The sequence below is a fragment of the Rana temporaria genome, chromosome 4, assembly GCF_905171775.1.
Source record: "Rana temporaria chromosome 4, aRanTem1.1, whole genome shotgun sequence".
Classification (NCBI taxonomy): Eukaryota; Metazoa; Chordata; class Amphibia; order Anura; family Ranidae; genus Rana; species Rana temporaria.
In genome coordinates, this window is record NC_053492.1 from 440540398 (window position 1) to 440557313 (window position 16916).

At 44.5% G+C, this 16916-nt stretch overlaps 1 protein-coding gene across 2 annotated transcripts in view; it reads left to right on the forward strand.

The window, feature by feature from the left end:
* TRERF1 (transcriptional regulating factor 1) overlaps positions 1-16916 on the forward strand; it is a 179704-nt gene that overhangs the window by 124716 nt on the left and 38072 nt on the right. The window contains exons 3-6 of one of the 2 annotated variants that reach the window (XM_040351507.1): positions 2733-2776; positions 3021-3129; positions 9512-9736; positions 12828-13194. In XM_040351507.1, coding sequence (XP_040207441.1) covers positions 2733-2776; positions 3021-3129; positions 9512-9736; positions 12828-13194 — 745 coding nt within the window. The remainder of the gene's footprint in view (positions 1-2732; positions 2777-3020; positions 3130-9511; positions 9737-12827; positions 13195-16916) is intronic. The other variant, XM_040351508.1, reaches the window with a different exon arrangement.

Genomic DNA, 16916 nt, shown 5'->3' on the forward strand with positions numbered 1-16916 from the left:
TTGCCCCGAATTCCTGTGGAAAAAAGATTTTTTGTACTTACAGTTTTGGTGTCTTGCGCGGCGTCCATCGGCGGCCTCGTCGGGTCCGGCGTCCGTCTGCGGCTTCGGGTGTCCTCTTCGTCGTTTCCCACGCCGAGTTTGAATACTGCGCCGACATATACAGAGCGCAGTACACTCGTGCATAGTCGGGCAGGCTCGGCTACTCTCGCGCTGATGTCCTGTACGTGCAGGACGTCAGCGCGAGAGGAGCCGAGACTGCCCGACAATACACGAGTGTACTGCGCTCGGTATATGTCGGCGCAGTATTCAAACGGGAAAGCGGATATCGGCGTATATCGCGCACCCACAATTTTGCCCTGATTTTCAGGGCAAAAAAGTGCGCGGTATACGCCGATAAATACGGCAATTCCTAGTTACCTAAATTGTTTGTGTTGATGTTGTTGTTTGTGGAAGATTTACTGTCAGTTTTAGAAGGGAATCTAACTATACCAGGCAATATGTCACCTCCCACACACCTGTTTGAACATACAATAGGTTTCACACTGAAATTCCTTTTCACCATGCCACTACTACATCTATTAGACCAGGCCTTGTCAAAATCCGGGCGCCTGCCGGTAGTTGAGGCCGCGGCTTTGCGGCCTTCACAGAAGGAAGCTGAGGCCTGCAGAAGGCCGCAAAGCCGCGGCCTCAATTACCGTCCCGGCCCGCGCCGGCCGGTAATTGAGGCCGTGGCTTTGCGGCCTTCACAGAAGGAAGCTGAGGCCTGCAGAAGGAATCTAGGAGTGGCCATCTTGTGGTGGCCGTTGGCATTACAAGTTACATTTCATTACATTTCAAGTAGCAAAAAACAGCAGTTCTAATGTGTTTTTTCACTGTTTTCACTGCCATCTCCTTCCCTCTAATTAGAACCCCCAAATATTATATATATTTTTTATTCTAACACCCTAGAGAATAAAATGGCGGTCGTTGCAGTATTTTCTGTCACACCGTATTTGCGCAGCGGACTTACAAGCGCACTTTATTTGGGAAAAAATACACTTTTTTTTATTAAAAAATAAGATAACAGTAAAGTTAGCCCAATTTTTTTTTTTTATTGTGAAAGATAATGTTACGCCGAGTAAATTGATACCCAACATGTCACGCTTCAAAATTGTGTCCGCTCGTGGAATGGCGACAAACTTTTACCCTTTAAAATCTCCATAGGCAACGTTTAAAAAATTCTACAGGTTGCATGTTTTGAGTTACAGAGGAGGTCTAGGGCTAGAATTATTGCTCTCGTTCTACCAATCGCGGCGATACCTCACATGTGTGGTTTGAATACCGTTTACATATGCGGGCGCTACTCAGGTATGCCTTCGCTTCTGCGCACAAGCTTGGTGGGACGGGGCGCGTTTTTTGGCTCCTAACTTTTTTAGCTGGCTCCTAGATTCCAAGCAAATTTGTCAAACCCTGTATTAGACACAATTGAAGGGCAACCCTATTCACTTCTATGGGGTGCGTTTGCAGGCGGTAAGGTGGCCACGACAACCTGTGTGGAACCATACGGCAGGCTGGGTTATAACAGGCGGCCAAGATACCTTCACTTTAGCCGCTGGATTTTTCAACACCAAAAATGTCCAAGATAAAGGAGTGTTTTCTGTCCCGGTCAAATATATTAATACACTATATTCACACAGCAAAATCTTCTTCACACAGCAAAATCTTCTATTTAATATTAATAGATCCTTATGCCCTGTACACACGATCGGTTCGTCTGATGAAAACGGTCCGATGGACCCGTGTGGGCCCCGTCATTTTTTTCCCCATCGGTGAAAAAAAATAGAACCTGTTTTAAAATGTTCTGATGGTTAAAAAAACAATGTAAAAAAACAATCGTCTGTGGGGAAATCCATCGGTCAAAAATCCACGCATGCTCAGAATCAAGTCGACGCATGATCGGAAGCATTGAACTTCATTTTTCTCTGCACGTCGTTGTGTTTTACGTCACCGTGTTGGACACGATCAGATTTTTAACTGATGGTGTGTAGGCAAGACTGATGAAAGTCAGCTTCATCGAATATTTGATGAAAAAATCCATCGGTCCGTTTTCATCTGATGAACCGATCGTGTGTACAGGCAGAGGCGGCTCTAGGCTTTTTGAGGCCTTAGGCAAAACTTGACATGGGGCCTCACTCACACCATGAGGGAAAAAATAATTCAAGGACAAGAGCCTCTTCCCCACAACCCTGGCTAGTGGTTGTGGGTGTCTGTGCACAGGGGACTTGTCGAAATCTGGAAGCCTTTAATACCTAAGGGGCGGGGGCCACCCGGTGATGTCACCTGCTGAACCTGCCCCCTTGTGACATCATTGACTGAGGGCATGCCTCATGAGTCATTGATGTCACAAGTGGTGGTGTCACCGATATTCACTGGTTGTTAGGAACGCTGGCGGCCCTGCTCCTGAGTCAGGGCTTTTAACGCTGCCTGAGCACAGCAAAGTTAAGGTCCCCTGTCCCTCAAAACTGGGGTAATGCATTGGGTAAGTTAGACAGCCAGGAGGCCCCTGTGAGTGTGAGGCCTTAGGCGACCACCTAATTTGCCTAATTAAAGAGCCGCCTCTGTGTACAGGGCATTAGGAGAGGGCTGCAGGTCTCAAGTTCCAGAGGTTCTCTAGACAAAAACATTGAAGGGCAGAGGGCTGGTTTATTTTCCACCACAAATGACATTAATATTATTTTATCCTTTTAATATAGCCTGTTCCAGATGGAAAGACAAAGACCATCTCTCCGGATAACAGGTAATTGTGTGTTTGTGGCTTTTAGGAGATATTTACAGTACCTATAGGTAAGCCTTATTCTAGGCTTACTTATAGGTGCAAATTACACAGATAAAAAAAAAAAAAGAGAAATAGACTGAAGTGTGATTTGTGACTCTAGTCATTGCTTTTTGCCATTTGTCAGAAGCTACATTTTTGGTATATTACTCCTAATGTGGTAATTATAATGTTTGTTTTTTTTTCATTTTGTGAATGGATGAAAAAGGACCCTGCTCCCATGCTCCGTGTGCTTTAAGGAGTTCAGAAGCCTGCCAGCTTTGAATGGCCACTTGAGGTCGCATGGTGGGGTGAGAACCAACACGGCCCACAAACAGGTGACAGCATGCCCTAGTCCTTGTGTTTGCTCGTTCCAGCTAACTTCTTCATTGCAACTGGGTTGAAGGACATCTTAACGTGAATCGGACAGTAAAAAAAATGTAAAATGCTTGGTCATGCAGCAGATCCAAATTATATACATTAACATGTTAATGCTGAATCTAACCTTGATTGGATTTCCCAACAAGCACAAATCTTCCCCCCAGCACAAATCCACCCTCCAAGCACAAATCCCCCCCCCCCCCCCAAATCCTCCCTCCTAGCACAAATCCCCCCCCCAAATTTCCCCTCATAGCAGAAATCCTCATCCCAACTAGCACAAATCTTCCCCCCAGCACAAATCCACCCTCCAAGCACAAATCTCTCCCCCCCAAATCCTCCCTCCTAGCACAAATACCCCCCTCAAATTTCCCAACAAGCACAAATCTTCCCCCCAGCACAAATCCACCCTCCAAGCACAAATCTCTCCCCCCCCAAATCCTCCCTCCTAGCACAAATACCCCCCTCAAATTTCCCAACAAGCACAAATCTTCCCCCCAGCACAAATCCACCCTCCAAGCACAAATCTCCCCCCCCCCCCGCAAATTTCCCCTCATAGCAGAAATCCTCATCCCAACTAGCACAAATCTTCCCCCCAATCCTCTTTCTAACACAAACCCCCCTTCAAAAAAAAAAATTCCCTTACTAGCACAAATTCCCCAGATTTAGCATGGCATATGGCTGTGTGACGTCCTTCTCCCTCGGCTCTTCCTCCACCAGAGTTGAGGAGGAGCCTGGGGCAAGCGGATATTCAACACTTCTGCCAGGGAGCCATTGGGGAGAGATGCTGGCTCCAGCTGCGGGGTATAGAATGGCAGGTGGGTACACCACTTACTATCAGATAGAAAACCCTGCACAGTCCCGATCTGACAGCCCCAATGTAGGAGCGATCAGCAGCAGGAAGGGGAGCTGGAGGGCAGAGAGAGCACAGCCCACACCTCCTGACATCCCGTGCTAAGCTGCTTGTGATATCCCACACTAATCTGACAAGAGTAGTGATGTTACTGTCACTACTCCTGTCACTTTGTAGCGGCAGGAACACTCCATGTGGTGCCCCCCTCCCCACCTCACATGACACCTGCGCCCGGGGCAGCCCCCCTGTGTCCCGGCCCTGCCTCTAGGTTATTTATGGGTTAATAATACTATATAGCATGCTCTGTTCAGTTGACAGGCATACAGTAGTGCTCCCAACCCTATGGAACATTTTGCTTTAAAGTTGGGCATTTAAAGTAAATCTGTTATTTTCATAAACATTATAGTGCACCTCAGAGGTTTGGAGCTTTTAGGACATGTGAAGTTTTTTTTTTCGTATTTGGTCTAACATGTTTGAGGAACGAATAGATATACAGGGCCAGATTCACATAGATTTAGAAAGGCGCAGCGTATCAGAGATACGCTACGCCGCCGTATCTTACCTGGCTCTAAGTCGAATCCAGGAAGATTTTGCGCCGTAAGTTACGGCGGCGTAGTGTATTTCTCGGCGCGTAATTCAAATCGGCGGGTAGGGGGCGTGATTCATTTAAATGAAGCGCGTCCCCGCGCCGAATGAACTGCGCATGCTCCGTTTCGAAATTTCCCGCCGTGCTTTGCGCGAAATGACGTCGCACTGACGTAATTTTTTGAACTTAGACGTGAGTTACGTCCTTTCTTATTCACGGACGACTTACGCAAAAAAAAAAAAATTAAAATTCAACGCGGGAACGACGGCCATACTTTAACATGGCAAGTCTCTCTATACGCCACAAAATAGCAGCTTTAAAGCGGTGGTTCCCCCTTAAAAACAACTTTTTTTTATTCCACTGCCCCCCCACATTACAATCGAATTAAGGCTCTTATTAATTTTTTGCTGCTGTACATACCTTGATACAGCATCTTCACCCGTGCATCCGGGTTGCGAGTCCCGCGGGAGTGGGCGTTCCTCACATGCTGTTGATTGACGTTTTGCCCAAAAACGAGCTCTCCCCTGTCGCGTAAGCCGCGTCACGGTTGGCGAAAGAAGCCGAACGGCGAGTCGGCGCTATACTGCGCATGCGCATCGCCGTTCGGCTCCTTTCGCCAATCGTGACACGGCTTACGCGACGGGGGGAGAGCTTGTTTTTGGGCAAAACTTCAATCAACAGCATGTGAGGAACGCCCACTCCCGCGGGACTCGCAACCCGGATGCACGGGTGAAGATGCTGTATCAAGGTATGTACAGCAGCAAAAAAAAAATAAGAGCCTTAATTCGATTGTAATGTGGGGGGGCAGTGGAATAAAAAAAAAGTTGTTTTTAAGGGGGAACCACCGCTTTAACTATACACTGGAAAAAGCTGACTAGCGACGACGTAAGAGAATGCGACGGCCGCGCGTACCTTCGTGGATCGACGGAAAAAGCTAATTAGCATACCCGACGCAGAAAACGACGCGAACTCCACCCAGCGGGCGCCGAAGTATTGCACCTACGATCCGAAGGCGTACGAAGCCGTACGCCTGTCGGATCGAAGCCAGAAGCCGTCGTATCTTGGTTTGAGGATTCAAACTAAAGATACAACGTGGCAAATTTGAAAGTACGCCGGCGTATCAGTAGATACGGCGGCGTACTTGCTCTGTGAATCTGGCCCACAGTGCTTTGCATAAAAAAAAAGATGCCAAAACCACGTATTTTTCAGATAATTGGTCAGTAGAGGAAGCATGAATTTCGGCAGTAAAATCGATCCTTATATTGTCTCCGTCTGCTCAGCATCACCATGAACTTGCTTAAAGAGAGATTCACGTTGATAAGTTCACTTGATTGTTTCTTCAACACAGTAGTGAAGGAGTTAATAGCAATGCTTGCTTGCTGTGTGCTTGCTTTATGCCATGTCATTATAGTTTGTATGTAGACATCGTTATATAAAACTGCTGGAAGCGTCTTGTTAAACTTGCGTGTCCGGGTGTCGCTTTTGTTCGAAAGTATGCATGTTATGTGACTTGGGAAATTTCGACATTCTTTAATTATATTAGAATGTGGGGCGTTTTGAAATATTTCTTGACCTCCTGCAATGTGATGACATGGTTTCGTCACATTATTCAGTATATTTATTGTAATCTGAGTATATTGCAGTGAGTTTGCTTATACAGATGATGGTGTTTATCTAAATCGGGGGTCTACAAACTATCTAAGCAAAGGGCCAGTTTACTGTCTTTCAGGCTTTAGGGGGGCTGGACTGTGGCCAGTGGGAGTAGAAAATGCCCCGATATCAGTGCCTCATCATTGGTTTTAATAGAAGGAATAGCACCCCATTGTTGGTATCAATGGGAAGAAAAGTGCCTCGTTGAGGTGTCAGTAAGGGGAATAGTGCCCCATCATTACTGTCAGTTGGTGGAATAGTGCCCCCAGGAGCAGATAAAGGCAAGCAAAGGGCCACATCTGGCCCCCAGGCCACAGTTTGGAAACCACTGGCTTAAATCATTGAGTTTAGGTGTTTCCAGTAAAGAGTCCTGTTAATGCTACAGAATACTAGACATTTTAGATAATTGTGCACTTCCAACTGTGCCGGTATAGCTTGGAGAAGATTATTTTCTGTACCAGCAAGACTGTTCCCCAAAATCAGATCTATAAAGAAATGGTTTGTTGGGTTTGAGGTAGAGAAACTAGAATGACCCGAACAGAGCCCTGACTTCAACCCTACTGAACACCTTTGGGATGAATTGGAATGCTGAGTATGAGCAAGTTCTTCTCGTCCAACATCAGTACCTGAATTTGCAAATATCTAAATCATTGAGTTTAGGTGTTTCTGGGGAACGGTGCTCCCAATGCTACAGAATACTAGACATTTTAGATAATTGTGCACTTCCAACTATGCCATAATAGTTTGGAGAAGGTTATTTTCTGTTCCAGCATGACTGTTCCACAAAGTCAACTCTATAAAGACATGGGCCCAGATTCACAAAGGAATTACGACGGCGTATCTCCACGCCTGATTCTTAGAATCATTTGCGCTTGATTTCGGCCAAGATATGAGCGGCGTAAGTCTCCTACGCCTTCGTATCTTGGGTGCATATTTACTCTGGCCGCTAGGTGGTGCTTCCGTTGATTTCTGCTTCGAATATGCAAATGAGCTAGATATGCCGATTCACGAAGATACTTGCGCCCGGCGTATTAAAATACGCTGTTTACGTAAGGCGTCCGACCGGCGTAACTTTACCCCCTCATAAAGCAGGGGTAAAGCATGTTAGGTATGGACGTCGGAAACGTCGGAACAGCGTCGTATTTTACGTCGTTTGCGTAAGTCGTACGTGAATGGGGATGGGCGTAGGTTACGTTCACGTTGACTAAGCATTGAGCCGGCGTAATTTACGGAGAAAATTCGACGTGATACTGAGCATGCGCGCGCATGTGCCGTTCGTTAGGTGCGTCATTTACGCGGGGTCACGATTCATTACCATACAACACGCCCCCTACCAGCCTACTTTGAATTAGGCGGGCTTACGCTGGCCCATTTACGCTACGCCGCCGTAACTTAGGGCGCAAGTTCTTTGTGAATACGGTACTCGCCTCTCTAAGTTACAGCGGCGTAGCGTATATGAGATACGCTACGCCCGCCTAAACTTAAGCCAATCTTTGTGAATCTGGGCCATGGTTTGTTGGGTTTGGGGTGGAGAAACTAGAATGACCCGAACAGAGCCCTGACCTCAACCTTACTCAACACCTTTGGGATGAATCGGAAATGCTGATTATGAGCCAGTTCTTCTTCTCCAACATCAGTACCTGAATTCACGAATATCTAAAATGTCTAGTATGCTGTAGCATTAGGAGCGCCTTTCACCAGAAACACTCAATGATTTTCATATTTGTGAATTCAGGAACTGATGTTGGGTGAGAAGAACTGGCTCATAATCAGCATTTCTGATTCATCCCAAAGCAAAGGTAGAGTAGAGTTCAGGGCTCTGTTCGGGTCATTCTAGTTTCTCCACCCCAAACCCAACAAACCATGTCTTTATAGAGCTGATTTTGGAACAGTCATGCTGGTACAGAAAAGAATCTTCTCCAAACCATACCAGCACATTTGGAAGTGCTCAATTGTGCACTTTCAACCGTTCCGTAATAGTTTGGAGACAAAGGGGAGATGAAGATAAGAGGCATAGAGACAGAAATGTGGATGCTAGAGAGGGTGACCATGCCAGGACCTGTACAGATGACAGAGTCGTCCAGAAAACATGTCTGTGCTCTAGAGCTGCACGATTCTGGCTAAAATGAGAATCAACATTTTTTTGCTTAGAAGATAGATCACGATTCTCGTGGCGTAACATCATCTTTCACATTAAAACAAACTAATTGGGCTAACTTTACGGTTTAGTTTTTTTTTTTTTCTATTAATTGAAGTGTATTTTTTCCCCAAAAATTGCATTTGAAAGACCGCTGGGTAAATACAGTTTGACATAAAATATTGCAGCAATTGCCATTTTATTCCCTAGGGTCTCTGCTAAAATATATATAATGCTTGGGGGTTCCAAGTAATTTTCTGTCAAAAAATATTGATTTTAACTTAAAGCGGAGCTCCACCCTAAAGTGGATCTCCCGCTGATCGGATCCCTCCCCCCCTCCGGTGTCACATTTGACACCTTTCAAGGGGGAGGGGGGTGCAGATACCTGTCTAAAGACAGGTATTTGCACCCACTTCCGGCCACAGTCTGCGGGCAGGACGTTGTTAAAAACTTGGCAGACTGCCTGGATTTTTTTCTTTACACACACAGAAGTTTATCCCTTTGATCTAAGAAGGAAGCATTAGTTACAATGTTTCCTGTTAAAAACTTGGCAAAGTGCCCTGATATTTTCTTTTGACAGCTGAGTGCGCAGATAATTTTCTGCCTTTAAAATAAGTTTTCACTGACACCAATCATCTGTTTAGCAATCTGTAAGGGGGTAATTCTTCCCAATGGCCACAAGTGTAAGGGGCATTCTTCCCACTGATCATCACACTAATGTATTATGAGTTGTAGATAGTAATTTTTAGCAGGGGTTTCCTGAGGCTGGAAAGTTATTTCAAGGGTTCCTCTATGTTGGACAGGTGGAAAAATTAATCATTGGCATGAAATGCTGCACTGCTGCTAATAGTCTGGGCCTCATGACTCTGTGGTGTCTGAAATAAATAGTCGTATTTCCCACAGGAACCAATCAGATTTTTCCTTTTATTCTCCCATACTGCAATGGAACCTGACTTCTGTAAGTTACATGTTCCAGTTCCTATTTCAGACATGTTTGGTCCTGAGGCCCAGTGGTACTAATGCCATTCTTGCATGAAGGTTTTACTCACAAGGTTGCAGTCGGTGTGTTGAGGACAGAAGGTGTTCCAGGTTGAACGTTTGTAATTATCCATACAGGAGGAAGGGGAGAAGTCGCAGTCTAGCGAGGCGGAGAACCTCACCCCCATCGTTATGCCTGTCTCTGTGCCTGTAAAGCTTGCGCCTCCAGAGCCTAATGCACAGCCCATCAGCAAAGCAGAGAAGCTCAAGGGCTGTGCATCCGATGACGAAATGCCCATCCTAACGAGGATGACTTTTACCCCGCCGTCCTCTCCAAAAGTGGTCAGCTCATGCGCCTCTTCTGTGAGTGCTTCCACCTGCCTGCTTCTTTATGTTGTGTGTTATTTGTGTGACTTTTAGACCTGTTTTTGCCACTTAAATTATGCCTGAAAAAATGTTAAAACTGCCACATCTAAAAATGTGACTTGACCTTGCCTATGAAGACGTCCTGCTTAATATTTTCTTTTATCCCATCACAATGTAATGCAATTTTATTTTTCAGTTTCCTAAAGGTTGTAAAGGTTTGTTTTTTATTTTCTAAATAGGTTCCTTTAAAGGGGAGTTCCACCCACAATTTCACTTTTTGAATATAAATACCCCTGTAATACACAAGCTTAATGTAGTCTAGTAAAGTTAGTCTGTAAACCAAGGTCCGTTTTGTTAGGTTGTTAGAGCATTTAGTTTAGTTTATAATCTAGAAATAGACCGTGGCCATCTTAAGTGTGGGCATCATGAAGCCAGACTGTATGACTTCCTGGATTTTAGCCTTGCAGATCTTGCACATGCTCAGTGCTGCACAAGCGATGTAATAGGTTTCAGTCAGGTTTCCATAGCAACGGGAGTGTCAGAGGAAGGTGCCGCCCCTTCTCTATGCAAATAGGCTATTTGCAAGGACTACTGGGATACATGATGCCTATCCCAGAAACCCTTGCGAATAGCCTTGTGACTTAATAGCCTAGGCTAATAAGGAGGAGGAAGTAATGAAGGACTACAAAATAAAGGTATTTACAAGCAACAAAATAAATAAAAAGTGTCCATTCTGAACACTATGAGATCAGGGCATGCAGCACAGACAAACATAAAAAAATGGGTGGAACTCCACTTTAACTACAGATCACTTTTCTTTATTGGGAGAGATGGATCAGAAAATAAATTGATCATTTCTCAAAACATGTATGGTCACATTAGATTACCCTGCCCACACAGTAAATGGTTTGTTGGTTCACTTACCTTTTCCTTCGATTTCCCTTCTAAATGTTTTTTTTCTTTGATCTGAAATTTCTCACTTCCTGTTTCTCCTCAGTAAGCTTGCCCCCATCATCTGAGCTGTTCTGGCTGGGGGTTAGTCAGCCTGTTTGCTGTGTCTCCCAGGAGTGATGTAGTCTCAAGGGATGGGGCGAGCACGCTGACTAACCCCAGCCAGAACGGCTCGGATAATGGAGGCAAGCTTGATGAGGAGGAACAGGAAGTGAGAAATTCAGACAAAGAAGAAAAAAAAACATTTGGAAGGGAAATCGAAGGAAAAGGTAAGTGAAACAACAATGCACTAGCTTAAAGGAACCTACGTATTTAGAAAATAAGAAGCAAACCTTTACAACCCCTTTAACATACCTCCCAACTTTTTGAGATGAGAATGAGGGACACCTATGAGCAAAAGTATGCAGGCATTGGACACACCCCTTGCCACACCCCCTTAAAGGAGAACTGTACAAAAAAACAAGATTGGTTAAACCCAGAAGTGCTTTTTTTACCACTACTATTCCTTTATATTGGCTTTTGGAATTTACAAATGCAGCAATTTAGAAATCAGATGAAAGGTTTAGGGCTGGAAAACACTTTTTGATAGATAGAAAGTGCATTTTATATACATGCCTATAGATTAGACCAAAATGAGGGACAAATGAGGAGGAATGAGGGACATTGCTTCAAATCAGGGACAGGCCCTCGAAATCAGGGACAGTTGGGAGCTATGCCTTTAATAGTATTAACACAGCAGCTTTTGCTGCTCAGAGTCCCCCCAATATGTAGTTATTGCCTGTCAGTCCTGCCATTAAATCATTTTTCTTGCACTTCCTTTAACAAGATGACAGTGCTGTTCTTTCTGAAGTCAAATCACACAACAGTGTATCACTGTGTGGGCAGGGTAATCTAATGTGGCCATACATGTTTTGATAAATGATCAATTTATTTTCTGATCGATCTCTCCCAATAGGGACAAGTGATCTGTAGTTGACAATCCAATGGATCAATGTGCCACACATAGAGAAGTGGAATTTTATCAATTGTTGGAGGATATGATCAGAAGTAATTGATTGAATCTCTCTTTATACAAGCAACATCAATCAGATAATAAAATTAAAGCGTGTAGGCAAATGAAAAATAATAATCTATTCAGTACATCTCTGCAATGCATTCATGTTAGCTGTGTTTTGTCTCTTTGAAATACCTGTTTATCTGCCAGAAATCCAGTGAGCTAACGTACTGTAGTGAGCGGACAGCACAATGCTTCTACTGCTCTCAAATTCCAAGCAGTGTTGTCAACCTTGCCTGGTTTTTCCCTGATGGACTACACATGCCTCCCCATCTAGTCCTCTCTATAATATAAGATTGAGTTGTCCTGTAGTCCAGCAGGGTAGGACTCAGGCAGGGCTGATTCGCTGCTCGGGATTTTAGTGCAGCAGATGTAGTATTCAATAGCTTGTAAAGCTGGTAGGGTGTAGGTCCTAGGGCCAGCCCTGAAAGTCTGGGGAGGGGGTGGACATGGCCTTCTGGCTTAGTTCGCCCTCTCTCATGGGGTCTCCCTTTGGGGGAGCCCCACCGAGTAATTGGGTGGGTCTGTTTCGGCAGACCCTCCACAGAAAGGGGTCCGTCTGGTTTTGGCCAGATGGACCAAGTGTAAAGTACCCTTTGTCCGCATCTGACGCCTAATGCCCTGGGGAATTCAGGGCACGGCGCTCCGATTTTAGAGGGCTTGTGTACACCCGTTGTACGTTTGTGTCACCTCTTATGTTTTTGAGTGTGTTTTTTACACGCCATGTGCTTTCAAAAAAAAAAAATTCAATAGCTTGTAAAGGCCCCTTATTGAACTTTACCACTCTAGCTGCCCTTATGTAATATGCCTGAAGGAAGAACCGCCAATCAGATTTTCTCATTTATATTCTTATCTGCAAAGATGTTTAAAAAATATGACTTTTGGAATTTGATTGGTTGCTGTGAACAACATACTGTAAATGGTTCTTCCTTGAGAAATGTTCACGATGCCTACAGTTCTCCAGAAGGAGATTCCTCAGCTACCAAATCTTTCACTATACACCGATGGACATTGATGGGGGAAATGTCATTTAGGGTAGAAAATGTAAGCCTCATCTTGTAAATGTTGTCAACTCATATTTAGGAAACAATCAGAATGCATCATCAGTCTGGTACGAAATTGCGTAAACCAGAAGATCACACCAAACCTCTCCAGGAAAGAAGAAAGTACCGCCATAGGCCCGAGCCTCTCTTCATACCACCTCCTTCCTTCAATGTGAATATGTCTCACTCAGGAGCAACTTTGTACCAAAGCCAACTCCGCTCTCCACGCATTATTGGAGAGACGCTGCTGGGAACCCACGAGCTGCCGACTTACACACCGCCTCCGATGCTCAGCCCAGTGCGCCAGGGTTCAGGACTCTTCAGTAGCGTCATCACAGCTGCACATAATGCCCACCTCCCTCTCACACCTCTGACGCCCACTCCAAGAGTGCTGCTTTGTCGCTTCAGTAAGTATTCTGTTTTTTAAATGTGCAATAAAATGGTTTTCCACTATATCTATAGGAAGGTCAATACTTCAGACCTTTTCTATGTAGCCAAAAAATGGACAAGCAAGAGGAATTTTCATCACTTCTACAGCAATGTAATAGAGGCACTATCTTGAAACCCTGAGGCTTCATTTCCATGGATGTTTTAGAGCCACTTTTTTTTAGCCTTTTTTACAGCTTAAAAACGCCTGTCCATGTTTTTTTTTTATTTATTTATTTTTTGAGCTGGAGCTCAAAAACGCCACGGTAGCGTTTTTTTTGCGTTTTTGAGTGTTTTTTAACGTCTGGCGTTTTTACGGCTCTAAGGCTGGAGCTTCAGGTCCTGTTTTTTTTTTGCAGCTTAACCACTTCCCAACCGCCGCATGTATGTATATGTACGTCCACAGAATGGCACGTACAGGCAAATGGGCGTACATGTACGTCCTTGCCTTCTAGCGGGTGGGGGGTCCGATCGGGACCCCCCCCCCGCTACATGCGGCGGTCGGTTTCCCGCGGGGAGCGATCCGGGACGATGGCGCGGCTATTCGTTTATAGCCGCTCCGTCGCGATCGCTCCCCGGAGCTGAAGAACGGGGAGAGCCGTATGTAAACACGGCTTCCCCGTGCTTCACTGTGGCGGCTGCATCGATCGAGTGATCCCTTTTATAGGGGAGACTCGATCGATGATGTCAGTCCTACAGCCACACCCCCCTACAGTTGTAAACACACACTAGGTGAACCCTAACTCCTACAGCGCCCCCTGTGGTTAACTCCCAAACTGCAACTGTCATTTTCACAATAAACAATGCAATTTAAATGCATTTTTTGATGTGAAAATGACAATGGTCCCAAAAATGTGTCAAAATTGTCCGAAGTGTCCGCCATAATGTCGCAGTCACGAAAAAAATCGCTGATCGCCGCCATTAGTAGTAAAAAAAAAATAATTAATAAAAATGCAATAAAACTATCCCCTATTTTGTAAACGCTATAAATTTTGTGCAAACCAATCGATAAACGCCTATTGCGATTTTTTTTACCAAAAATAGGTAGAAGAATACGAATCGGCCTAAACTGAGGAAAAAAATATTTTTTATATATGTTTTTGGGGGATATTTATTATAGCAAAAAGTAAAAAATATTGAATTTTTTTTCAAAATTGTCGCTCTATTTTTGTTTATAGCGCAAAAAATAAAAACCGCAGAGGTGATCAAATACCACCAAAAGAAAGCTCTATTTGTGGGGAAAAAAAGGACGCCAATTTTGTTTGGGAGCCACGTCGCACGACCGCGCAATTGTCTGTTAAAGCGACGCAGTGCCGAATCGCAAAACCTGGCCTGGGCATTTAGCTGCCTAAAGGTCCGGGGCTTAAGTGGTTAAAAGCTCAGAAAAGTGGCTGTAAAAACTTCCATGGAAATGAAGCCTAATGGGAAAACTCTAGGAATGGGACTACTTTAAAGATCTACTTTGGGCTATTTGGGCTCAAACAAATTATTCAGATGCCACCTTTGTGTGGCCGATGATGAAACTGGATAATTAGTTTGAGCCAAGCAGAACCTAAGTAATTGTTTAAAGTTATTTAATTTATTGAGTTATTCTTTAAAGTTCAGAGAAGGATTCTTGCTCTCTGTGTGGAAGCAGTGGTCTCTTTGTAGGGGTCTGACACACAGTCCAATCTGCACGAAGCATAAGCTTTGCAGAATGCAGACCTTCTAATTTGACTAAGCAGGGGGCAACAATAAAGGAAGAAAGAAACTCCTGAAAGCTGCACATCACACAAAATGTAAGAAGTAGGAGCAGCCTCAGCCTTGACTCCAACTCAATGCGTTTCGTTGGGCGAAACATGTGGTGGGACCTGGTCTGGATGGAATCTAGGCTGAGGCTGCTTCTACTTCTTACATAGAGGTTTTGTGTGATGTTCGGCTTTTGGGACTTTTTGTCTTCCCTTAATTGATGTTTACGGAGCATTGCCTTTGAATATTTTTTTTTTATCATTCAAGTTTTTATTTTCATCCATAGAAAAGAGTCATTACAATATAATAAACATTATAAATCAACACATTATACTTCACAGAAAGGTCATAGTATAGAATCATATACTATTGGATATTATATCACTGTGAAAAATTTGAATTATTATTTAGTAAGAATATAGTATAAATACGTGACTGTAACTCAGTTAGCTAAAAGAAAAAGACCTTAAAGCGGATGTCCGCTGAAAAAAAAATATTAAAAGCCAGCAGCTACAAATACTGCAGCTGCTGACTTTTAATATTAGGACACTTACCTGTCCTGGAGTCCAGTGCTGTCCGCAGCAGAGGACAAGCGATCGCTCGTCACTCTGCTGCCCCCCCCCCCCCCGCCATCCTCGGTGAGGGAACCAGGAAGTGAAGCGCTTGGCTTCACTGCCCGGTTCCCTACGGCGCATGCGCGAGTTGCGCTGCGCCTGCTGATTGGCTCCCGCTGTGTGCGAGCCGAGTGTCTGCCCGAGACTGTGTGGCCGGAAGTGGGTGAAAATACCTGTCTTTAGACAGGTATCTGCACCCCCCTCCCCCCTGAAAGGTGTCAAATGTGACACCGGAGGGGGGGAGGGTTCCGATCAGCGGGAGTTCCACTTTAGGGTGGAGCTCCGCTTTAAAAATCTTTTTACATTAAATATCATATAGCATATCTTAACTCTTTTTAAAGTGGAAAAATTGGGAAGGACTCTCATTCCCCCGACACCCCTAAAGGGAACACACTGTGTCCGGGAAGAAATAAGGATCCCCATTCTCATTATCTAGTCTCCACTGAAAATCTCAAGAGGAGGGATGAGAGACGATATTATTGAAATCCTTTAACTTTCAACATAAAGATAAATATTCAAGAAACCAAGAACCTATTCTCTACGTGTTAGAATATAGTCTAGTCTAGCCTCTTGACTCTTTGGATGGACTTTCTACAAGTTCCTTTAAAAATTCCTCTGGCCAGAAACTAAGGCTGGGGAGATGTGTGTTGTGCTGTCAAGGGTTTGGTTCTCTACATGAAGGAATATGGAAGGAGACACTGTGGTTACATTGGGTTATTGGTTATTGAAAATTAGTGTGTTAAATTATGGTAAACTCTGGAAGGGGCAGGGCTTTTTTTCAGGGGGAACTCAGTGGAACTCAGTTCCACCACCTCTGGCTCAGACCCTTGGGGGGACCTTCTCACCACAATCACTTGTAAACACAGAAGATCGGTTTCTGTGTTTACAAGTGACAGCTCTGCACTCTGTGTGTAACCCCCCCTGAACTCTGCACTCTGTATGTAATGCAATCCTGGTATTTAATGCCCCTTTAAGACCCTCCTACTGTTCGTGAAATTTGACCTACCACACCCACTATTTGATGTGATTTGCAGGGTGTGTGTGGGTGGAGGAGTTTGGGGTGTCGTGGTTGAGTCCCAGCACCTATTGTTTGAGACAGAAAGCCCTGGGAAGGTTTCATGCTGACCATCTGGTTTTAATACTTTTAGCAGGTGACCCAGAATACATTAACTAGCCAACTATGTCAGAAGGGACATACCCTTTAATGTATTAGCCACAGGAAACATTGCCATAAAATGTTATTGAGAAAGCCAATTGGCTAGCTCAGAAAACCCATGGAGTGCTGTATCCTTACCAGACAAATATTCAGTCTAGCAATATAGGCCCAGATTCACAGAGAGCGGGCGCACATTACGCCGCCG